This window comes from Acomys minous (assembly GCF_964271855.1).
Source record: "Acomys minous genome assembly, chromosome: 7".
NCBI lineage: Eukaryota > Metazoa > Chordata > Mammalia > Rodentia > Muridae > Acomys > Acomys minous.
In genome coordinates, this window is record NC_140488.1 from 81,469,786 (window position 1) to 81,481,327 (window position 11,542).

The 11,542-nt window shown below is 40.1% G+C and overlaps 1 protein-coding gene across 2 annotated transcripts in view; it reads left to right on the forward strand.

Annotated features, from left to right (window-relative positions):
- Positions 1-11,256, forward strand: part of PDK3 (pyruvate dehydrogenase kinase 3) — a 91,910-nt gene extending 80,654 nt beyond the window's left edge. For both annotated transcript variants that reach the window (XM_084788968.1, XM_084788969.1), the window contains one exon: positions 1,375-11,256. In XM_084788968.1, coding sequence (XP_084645094.1) covers positions 1,375-1,385 — 11 coding nt within the window. In that variant the 3' untranslated portion in view covers positions 1,386-11,256. The remainder of the gene's footprint in view (positions 1-1,374) is intronic.
- The last annotated feature ends 286 nt before the right edge of the window (positions 11,257-11,542 follow it).

The following is an 11,542-nucleotide window of genomic DNA, read 5'->3' on the forward strand; positions in this document are numbered from 1 at the left end:
GAGTTGTGCTCTGACAAGCTACATAAGGCTTATTTGCCTCATTCTCTTGGACACGCACATGCACTCACACATTTCCCATTCTTAGTGGTAAACTGATTAGCTTGAAAGCCTACATCAGATCAGTTTCCTACAAACTCATTTTCAGTCTGTATGTAAGTCAAATATCTTGTTGGACATCAATGTGGCCAGTAATTCAAACTGTTACTCAGCTATGTAGAGGGCTTTAGAGCACACCAAAGCATCTTTAATAAGAGTCATTTAGAGTGTTGAATGATGGTTTTAACTGAAAGCTTTTTTCACAGCTTTTTTTTTTTTTTTTTTTTTTTTTGGTTTTTCAAGACAGGGTCTCTCTGTGTAGCCTTGGCTGTCCTGGACTCACTTTGTAGACCAGGCTGGCCTCAAACTCACAGAGATCCGCCTGCCTCTGCCTCCTGAGTGCTGGGATCAAAGGCGTGCGCCACCACTGCTCGGCTCAAAGCTGTTTCCAGTTGGGCATAGTGGTGTTAGCCTTTAATCCCAGCACTTGGGAGGTGGAGGCAGATGCATCTTTGTCTTTGAAGCTACCCTGGTCTACATAGCAGATTCTCAGGACAGGTAGAGTTACATAGTGAGATCCACAGTAACTAGCTTAACATATTTTATGCCAATTAAGGATTGGTCCTAATTTCCAGCATGTTCTTTTCAAACACATTTTAGCAAAAATGAAATCCTAAAGAGTTAACTCAGCAATTTAAAATTGTTAAGCTCTACAAATAGAATAAAGGTTAAACACCCAGGGAAGGATCTCAGGAAAGAAGTGGAGTGGGAAAGTCAGTGCTTATATGGAAGGAGGTTGAAAGCTGTATTCTTTAGCTAGTTTTTAAAGTAGCAGTTTTATTGAGATATAATTCATACACCATACAATTTGTTCTTTTGAAGTATACAGTTAAGTTGTTTGGGGTATATTCAAAGTTTGCAACCCTTGCCACTGTTCTAAATTGAGACTTTCTCAGGCAAAGAAGAAATCTCATATGCATTAAGTCACTTTATAGTTATAATCGATTTGGGGGGACTTTTTAAAACATAACCCTTGCTGTCCTGGAACTCACTATGTTATACCAGGCTTTCTTCTAACTCAGCTAAGATCCACCTACCTCTACTTCCTGAATGCAGGGATTAAAGGGATGTGCCACCTTACCCAGCTTCCAATCAAAATTTTAATTGCGAATAAAGAACTAAAGTAATGGAATGCCACTTTTTCTATAGTGACTATAGAAAATAATCCTGAGTTACGGTAGAGGTTTTGGAATCATTAATATAAATGTTCTGAGTACATTTTGGTTAAAATAGAGGAGGCTATACTCATGAGCTCTCTATGGATTCTTTTCTTCATAGGGACAAGATGAAGACTAATAGAACATTTTAGAAAAGGAGTGCTGTGATCGTCTCTGAAGAAAGATTCTCTTCTGCAAGTCAACCAGAGACCTTTATTTCCACCAACTCTTATCTGTGGCACTATTGTTATTTGCAGTGCTTGAATATGTTGCTTTCTTTAATTGGCTCACTGTTTCAATGGAGCCCTTCCTGTAGTTACTCCAGTCATACCTTTCACTAAAGTTGTAACCTGAGCAATTTGTCATGGTGTCTTGCTGTGGCATCATTAGCACCCGTCACAAAAGAGCACAGAGCCTCCTTAGCACTCTTGAATCCTATACTCTACCTTGTTAGGGAGTTTGGTGTCTGAAGTCTGCCCAGGATTTTAAGCTCCTTTCTCATTCCAGATACAGCAGTGGATCTTACTGCTGCTCTTTGTGACCAAAGCTCTAGCTAGGGCCTGGGGAGTCTGGAAGTGGAAGGCATCAGTGGAACACATCCTGAATGTTCATTCCCCGGGTTCTTCCTGTCCCTGTCCCCTTCATTCTCTGACTTAGACTGTTGCTGCCTCCCAGCTGACTGTATTGTCATGGTGAGGTGTGGTACTTTGATGTTAGAACCTATTCATCTGTAATAATTGGGCTTTAAAGTTCATTTGCTTACTTCTGTTCCATTGATTAAAGTGCTCTAAAAGTTGTCTTGGAATTTCTCACTTAACACCTTGGTGTGAAATTTTTTAAGTGAAAAACTACTTTCTAGTCAATATTAGACTTGTAAAGAAAGAGTGGGAAGTACAGGTGTGTGTTTCTGTGAAAGCTTCACTAGCCTCATACTGTCTCTTTGCCATATGAAATTCCTCGTGTAGTCATCTTAGGACCTGGAATTCTGTGCATATATGATGTACTTGACTCACTGTAACACAGATTGTCACATTATTTTTTTAAAATGTTAGAGATTTTGATAACTTTCATTGTCATTGCTTTTGCCAGTTTTAAAACTGTCCACTCAATCTGATTTTTTTGTTCGTTTGTTTTTTTGTTTGTTTTGTTTGTTTGTTTGTTTTTTGCAACATAGTTTCTCTGTATAGCCTTGGCCATCCTGAGACTCACTCTGTAGACCAGGCCACCCTCCAACTCACAGAGATCCTCCTGCCTCTGCCTCAAAAGTACTGGGATTACAGACACACACCACCATGCCCAGCTCTCAATCTGATTTTTCTATTTCCTCTTGCTGAAAGTTAGTAGGAATTAGCAGAGAGCTTGTGGTAAGGAAAGAAATTGTGTGCTGGTTATCTTTCATAAGAGAGGCTTTCTGTGAGTCTGGATTCAAGGCAGGCCCTGGCTTCTCCAGCTCCCTGCTGTGTGTGCGTCTCCCTCTTCACTGTACCTTTTCACATACATATCATCCACTCGGACATTGGTGTCATTTACTGTGTGTAGAAATGTTTCTATCTTCTTCAATCTCAAATCCACATTTAGAAGTTTTAATTTGTAGCCTGGCAGGCTGGTACCCACCTGAAATCTCAGTACTCCAGATGCTGAGGCAGAAGGATCATGATCATAGCCTGAGCTATGTAACAGACTCCTCTCAAAAAAAAAGTTTTAACTTTAATTATCATTACTCCTCTATCATTCCTGCTGTAGCATTGCCATCTTCCCCACTGCCAACTCAGTGAAGGTTCTGCATCAGAGGCCTACTCTGGTTAGCTACACTTGGCTCGGTTGTAACTTTGTATGAGTCTGACAGCATCTGATTTTCTTCATTTCCTTATGTTGCCTGGCTTTCTGGTGGCTCCTTTTGTCTTATAAAGACCTCATTACAGGGCTGACAACATAATGAGTCAAACATGAAGAATGTTGATTAACTTCAAAGAGATTAATGAGAGACTCATTGACAACAGGTCTAAGTCAGTATCCTGAAGGTCAGGCTATATGACTATTTTCTTGTGATGGAAAAGCTGTGAAAATAATGTTCCTTTACGTTTAAAAATCCAGTCTGCCTTATAAACACCAGCTGGTAGGTCCATATCTTCTGAGTCTCACTTTCCAGCCATCTCCCTTTACAGTTGCAAGTTTGACGACAGGAGAAAGGAAGCCACAGGTTCGTACTGTGGCATCTGTTGCCTTGCTTCTGCATTATTTGCATTGTTTGAGGGTTGCCCATTGATTGCCACACTGCCACAACGAATGCCACATAATGATTGGTTTTGATATAGAAAAACCTTGTCATATTCATTGTCTTTTTGAAAACAAGCATCTGTTTAACTGTCTTAAGGATTTAATCTACAGTCCTCTAATATTCTTGGGCTTGACTCATGTCCATCTGAGCCTGGGGCATTCCAGCTGCTCCTGTGTTTGTGTCATCAATAATAAGAGTTTCAGGAACATCCTGCATTCTCAAAGTTTACTCTCCCCTTGACTAGAACGTTTATGTGTCCTTTGTGCTGATGGTGCATGGCCCTCTCTGCTTAAGCATGTCTCATGAGCGAGCGCTTTAGAAATTTCTACAGATATTACAAATTGATATTGAGCACTTTTCAGCTGAATTTATCCCCACTTCTCTGTAATGGCCTTCAATTTATACTCTTCTTCTATTTTAGGTAGTATATTTGAAACAGTACCTGGCACATAGTAGGTACTTAATATGTATTTGTTGACTCAAAGGATGAAACCTAATAGAAGTTGACAATGGCTGATGTGCAAACATCTAAGTTCTTCAGATATTGCTGACTTCAAATTGGTAATGATTCAGGTCAAGAACTGTGGCAGTGCCGAATTTCTTTTAATAATGCTAAGAGATGGCTTTAAAATATAGAGTAGTAACAGGAATTAGAAGTGGATCTGTATGAGCCATCTGATTCTGTCTCTGAATATCTAGCTTTAGATTCATAATACAAGGGCTTCTTTCTGTCTCGTGACATGGTCTTACAGCCGCCTTAGAGATTCCAAAGAACTGAACATTCAGCATCCCATATGATCCTTACAATACCAGGAGGTGGACTGTACAAAATATCTTTTCCATGTGAATTCCAAAGCACTTAATGGCTTGCCAAGGAGACATGGAAAGTGAGTGGCAGAACTAAAGTCCATGCTTGGGTCTTCCTGTTCCTGGGCCCTTGCTCTGAACAATGTCATATGGTTAGAATGATCTCTTGAGTGGAATTTCTTGGCCATATTAATCCTCAATGATAATCTATAAATCAAATGTTTTCTGCAGTGCAAGACAGACTCAGGAAAGGTTTTCTTTGGTGTACTTCCATTCTGTTAGAGGAGACAAGTGGACTAGGCAGCTTTTTGCCTTGTAAAATAGAACTTTGGACTAGCATAGGTCATGACTAGAGTTTATATTTAAATTAGATCAGTGCTTGCTGCCAGCCTTTTTGTATAAAAAGTCTACATTTGGAAGTTGATGGTTTTGTATTTTGGTGGACTCAACTATACCTTCAATTAGATGTTCTTACAACTCTTTCTATTGCCATGACTTAGAATAATAGCTCAGTGGCTGTCAGAACCATGGGGCACATTCTTTCCCCTAGATCTTTAGAGACTTCATTGTCTATATCTGCTAGTGCCCCTAAGTCAATGAGGACAGATGGGTTTTCTTTCAGTTTTGTAGACAACCTGCTTGCTTGGCATGGTTGCATGTTTATCCTTGATATTTTGTAACTTCATTTCAGTATAGCTCAGGATTGGTAGTTGTCTGTTGGCTTTTCCTGGCCCACAGTGAGCTTTAGCAAGTCCAATATTAGACCTTATTACATTTTGTATCATTTTGTACTGTCCTTCAGAAATTTATTTCTCTATCAGCTTTGTGTTATCCATCTTCCACATTTATCTTTATGGTTTTCATCTCCTTGACTTCTTTCATGTGGAATTTTCTGCCCTTGAGCCTTATTCCCCATCCCTCATTTCACCAACTTGCTTTCTACTGTTTTTTCTAGGCCTTGTAGCTTGCTTTCATTTCTGTCATGGCTTTATTTTTTAATTTACTTCTCTCGGCTCATTATGTTATTATTCTCTGATGCCTGATTTATTTGACGACTAAGCCTTTTGGTCTAAATTTATGGTTTCTGAAATCATTCTTTTTCCAGAATGCATTTGTGTATCTTTTGCTTAGTATGTCAGGCACACATCTGGAGTCCATGGTACAGGATTGTGGCTTTTATTAATTTCATTATAGATGACTTTTTGCTCAGTTTTTGGACATGTGTGCTGGCCAGGGGGGATAGAACACTTACACAAATGTGTATTTATTCTGCTGTCCTTCCCAGTGGTCCAGATGCTTAAACATTGACTTTAAAGATAATGTCCTTCATAATCTATATGTTAGTAAACAGAAGGAACCAATATTGCCAGCAGGAGAGCGCCATTAACTATTTAATCAATACAGGATTTTTGTTTGCTGTTCTGGGTGAAAAGATAACTTTTAACTCGAGTTCCTGTTATCACACTGATTAGAGATATCAGTACCTTCTGGTTTGAAAATAGGGGACATGTGAAATGTTAATGAACTTGAGAAGTTATCAGCCACTGACAGTGATTAATTAGTTAATTAAATATGGTAGAATACTTCAAACTAGGGCATAATCAGCTGTCAAGAGAAGTATAAGCTTGTTTTATTAGCAGTTTGTAGACATTCTCGCTGAGGGTATTGACCATTCTAAGAGCTTCACTGTGACATGTTTTCTTTCTTTGTAGTCAACCATTTTAAAATGGGGTTCATTAAGAAGGAGAAAATTCTGCTGATCCTGATGATATAACTTTGTAATCCTAGCATGCGGGAGGTGAAAACAGGAGCAAGATGTAAGGCCAGCCTAGGCTACATAGTGAGAACCTTTGTGAAAGGAGAGTAGAGGAGAAGGAAACAGGAGAGAAGGGAAAAGAGAAGGAAGAACTAAGAGTGAAGAAGGGAGGGAAGGATATAAGGAAAGAGGTGTGGAGTCTTCATTGTGCCTTATTCTTGTTATTTACGAATACACATTCAAACAGGTTGTAGGTCTGGGATCTAGCATAGAAGAACATGAGATAATGTTTTACAAGTGTATTTGCAGGTAGATCATGAGGCAAAAGCTTATTTGGAATGCTTATAGGATCGAAACTTCCTTGCCTTTGCAGCCAGAACATTCTAGTTGGCAGCCAGCAGTGAACGGTATCACCTTCAGAGTTCATACAATGATCAAGGACCACAGTTGATAGCTGTGCAGTGCCCTGAGGCCAGTCTTTGCCGCAGGTTGTATTGGTGTGAACTAGGTGATTGAATATAGGTTTCTTCAACTAAGGAAAACTGGAAGCGAAAGTGGCAGATACAGGAGTCATGGGAAGGAAGATGAAGTGCCATCTTCGATTTCAATATATTATGTTACCACATCCTAGAAACTACACTCACTGCTGGGCATGTGACAATGGTCAAATCAGAGTGATATCCCTGCCTCATGAACTTTCTGTTCTAGCACGAACAAGATAGAGTAATTTTGTGGTTCACTTGGAAGCAAGTACTGTGGGGAAAGTTAAAGACTTCATTTTCATAAGGGGTAGGGATAAAGGAAGTATTCATGAATTTGCAAGTTTCTCCTCTTAACCTGTTGGCATGAATTGCGAGAGCCTGTCTTATGTCCTTGGCTCTTTACTGGGCTCTGCAGGATCCCTGCTGAGGTCCTTGTTTTATAGCTTCAATAGATAACGTGGGACTGGGCCAGAGAAGGTGGTCTGCTGAGAGGGGCCATGTGACAATCACATCTCATGGAGTAATAAGGGCCTCAGTCATTTGATTCTTTGTAACGAAAGCTCACCACACATTCGGATACATCTTTTTAGGACTTCAGAAACTATCATTTAAGGACCAGTGAGATGGCTGAGCTGGTAAAGGTGCTTGCCATCAAGACTGAGGACCTGAGTTCAGTTTCCATGTCCTGCGTGGTAGAAGGAAAGAACTAACTGCTGCAAGTTGTCCACTAACTTCCGCACATGTGCTGTGGTGCATGCACACTCTCGGACTAAGTAAAGGTAGTAGTGTTTTCACCAACAGTTTAGAAGTGTGTGGAGAATGAGGCTAGAGTTACAGTTGCTGCTTGTCAGGAGGAGGCCCTGTTTAACACTTTAAATCCTTTCAGAGCCTGGGGGGAAGGGAGCATCCAGGAAGGCTTCCCTCTGAAGCATACCAGTCGATGTCAGCTGTATTCGCTTGCCAAAATGAAGGCAGCACTCCAGCCACTGAAGTCTAGAGAGAGAGACCTCCCCTTCCATGTTTCTGTCTTGTCTCTGAAGTATCTCCGTGATACAATTTGAAGTGGCCAGAAGTTTGAGGTGGCTATTACTTCATGTACGCTACACACAGCTTCCTGGCAAGTTTCACTTTCCCTCAGAGGGACTCTTAGAGCCACAGGCGGACTGGACCTTCTCCATACCCACCTCCCTGACTACTTGGGGCAGATCTGAGTGACTCAGCAGTGGGAGCTTTAACTGATTGGAGAAAGGGGGGTTGTGTTTAATAGTGTCTGTAGGTAGATCCAATTTCTCACCCTTTCCACTGCCCACTTTTACAGAAACAAATCACATTGGAGCATCAGGACTGAACATCTGCAAACATTTGATAGTTATATACCTGCGTTAAAGAAAATCACCCCCTAATTAAGTCAAGATATCTTGTATGTGTGTTTTACTCTACAAAAAAAATACCCACATTGCAGAATTAACCTCAGTTCTCAACATGCTTGCTCCCTAATTGTGGGTGACTACAGGTACAGTTCCAACCAATTCAAAGTTGGTGGCATCAGCCTGTGATGGAAGTCTATTTGCAAGACCCTTGGAAGTGAAAAGAAATACAACTTGATGTGTGGACTCTGGTCCAGTTAGGACTATGGGGATTTTGCAGAGACTTTTAAAAAAGACTAGACAGTTGAGATAAATCTGTGGAGGAGCAGGTCTGGAATGGGTACAGTAGAAAAAGGAGTATGAACTTCAAAAATACTTCTATAAATCTCTCAGTGACATTTGGATTAATCAAGCATAATTAAATGTAGTTAGGTTTTTGTCAGATTGTAGTTCAAAACAATATTCATCTATGGAGAGGGCAATATATTCTGTAGAAATTTTATTAAGCATTTTAGTTAAGCAAACAGTAAGGAGAACAAAATCAGCCTCAGGAAGGTTAATTACTAAAAAAACACGGAGTATAGTAGATTATGTAAATCATTTTCATTTTGAATACCATGGCTTGAGCTTTAATTTACATAGAGAGGTATTTTGGACTTGTTTTTTACATTCTATTTTTCAAAAGTACCAAATTACACTTGCATTCTTTAAAAGTTCTAATCACTCCAGGCGCCCATTAAGCTTGCTCTAACTTTTTCCTATTATAGTTTGCAAAAATGAATTACACTTTCCTTCCAATGAATTCTCTTAGGATTCCAGCTCGTTTGTGGAAATGATGAGAAAGAACTATGTTTTTATTTCTTTACCCAACAGTGGCTTTGAGTGAAGTATCAGGGGAGAGTGTATGCAAGCATTCACCCAGGTGTGCCTTTGCAGCAAGTGTTCATTTAAAAGAAAAAAAAATAAGATCAAATATAGATCAAGTTGGGTTTTAGGTGTTATTTCTTCTTGAGTGGAGACTTTTCTCTCACCTTGCCCATCTCAGGGAACAGGTTCCAGTAAGATCTGGAACTGTTCGGTTCACATTTGGTACTTGCCTAAATTTCACAGTGAGATTTTCAAAGGTGTTGTCATCCCAGCAATAGAAGCTTACCCAGGAAGCCCAAACTTGTCCTTTTTGCAAGAAGTGATACCCAAATTTCCTTTGTGTAGGACAGAGACAGAGGTCTAATGCCCTCTGAGATTTTCATAGAAACCCCCTGCACTTTGGTTTTGTTTGGTCATTTGTTTAGTGTCTTTTTAGAGAAGAGTCTATGTTTCTTTGGAACTGGCTTCTTTAGAGATGGTGAGCTTTCATTTAAAAGAACATCTCATTAAGTATTTCTGACTTCCTTTAAAAATGGCCTGCTGATTTAAACGCTCTGGATAACTTTTGTAAATGTCGAAGATCCCACATGTTTGGTAACTAAGGAATGCTGGCCCTGCAGTTTGCTCAGTAAAGAGGTACCGAAATCTGGCAGGTGGGGCTGGCCTAAATGCTCTCCAGTTCAGTTTGACATCACAACTTGATTGAAAATGGCACAGTTCCAACAGAATTCATATTAGTATCAGCACTGCTTCACATTACCTTTGGATTCTTCTTGAGAGAAAAAAATGCAATGTTAACATTCAGTGTGAACGTCTCTTGGATGTTGGCACATGCTAGTCACAAGGAAATGGTGAAAATTAACTGTGATGACAAGTCAATGACAGTTGCCACTTAGCCATGCTGCATGTCATGTCCAGAAAGAATGTGTAAAATCAGTTAGGGCAAGTATCAAATGTGATATTGTTTACATTGTGGAATCCCTTTTCATAGTTTCCATTTTATTTTTGTCATTTGAACTATGTTGAGATGCCTCAGTCTTTATTTTAATTAAAAAGCATATATTTTTAGGAAGAACTGACTTATGCCTTTATCTTAAATGTTGAGCTTAATATCCCAAAATGTTGAATTAGGATGCTTGAGCATAGTGACAACTGAAGCCTGTAACTATAGGGATATGAGAAGACTTGAGACTGCCTGCCACTAAAGAGGGACCAGGCTGGCTCTTACAGCCTCACTTGGCAAGTCCTTTCAGGAGGGAGAATTTCCCAACTGTTTACCCAGCATGCAAAGGAAAGTAGAAGGCCCAACAATAGGCCCTGTATCTGTTCCCTTTCCTGTGGGTGTTTATATAACTTCCTGGGGGAAACATCACAAAGTCATTTGGTTTCTTTTCACATCAGAAAGTTCTTCTTAGAACGGACACATGATTTAGGCCAATGCACATCATTTTGAGACTAGTAAGTGTATTTTGACTCAGGTGGAAAGCAAAGGCAAAGCTTACAATCCGTAAAGCACTTGTAAGATGTGCTTAAGGACCACTGAACACTTCCCTGCCATGTATGGAGGCCTGCCTTCCACCCCTAGCATTGAAAACAGGAAAGAAAGTGCTATGAGTTATATTACATGTTGCAGGAATTGGGTCCTATTGTTCCCACAGTTTCCCTTCTGCTCATTGTTACAAATGCTTCTTTCTTAATGCTGTACTCGAATTGTGCTTGAGTTAGTCCTGGACAATGGCACTCTTAGAAGAAAGAGATTGCTAACCCTAATTTCTGCTGAATTTGTGGTTTAACATTATTTGAAATCATAACTGCTGCTTAAGGTTTATAAACAGAGCGTTTGCTGTTCCAAGTTCCCACCCAAGTGCTTGATGTGGAACTGTTTTCCATACTCAGAACACAACCTTGGAACACCTAGGAGACGCTTGAACTGTGCAAGAGGCACGTGAGGGAAAGGTTCAATGCTTTACCAAGTTCTCTTTGTAACTCCTTGACTTATTAGTGTTGTCTAAATGGAATAATTGCTGCTTTGATAAGAGACAAATATTAGCTTACACATGAACTAAATGTTCATTGCAGCGTTGTACCCATAGGTACAGGTCTGACCTGATTCACTCTGTGCCTCTGTTGACTTTGTTACGGTGATGAATGTACACACATGTCCTCAGTTCCCGAGCAACCTTGTGCTTTGTAGAATGAAGCTTAGCCCCCATACGCTATGCTGTCATGAATGAAGAATGACTAGATGGGGTCATTTGTCACTCTGTGTTCCACGGAGAGAAGTGTGTTGTGACTGTTGGAAAAACACAACGGAGACGTGTGGCTTGGACCACACTCTTGAGTTGCTGAGCAATCTGTTGTTTGTCATAACCAGACCAATCCTGCCGCACACGGGCAATTCTGTACCCTAGTAACCAGAACAATAAAATGGCAGTTGTTATTCACAGCTCATTAGTGTGTTGTTTTCTCTGCTCTCTGTGGTCTGTATTCTCATCACTCTCACGTAGATAAACTTTGCCTTCTGTTTCTGAAATTTAATACATAAGCAGCAGGAAGCTCCTTTGCAAGTTGCCTAGGATGCACAAGGACACTGACAAGTTATTTTGATTGATAAAGGGAAAATCAACTCTGGGTTCTCTGGAGCAGAGAACATTGAAATCACACTTTAGGGACTATACATCCTGCTGGTAAAACACAGGAAATGCATAGCCGTAAACTGTTCCCATGACATC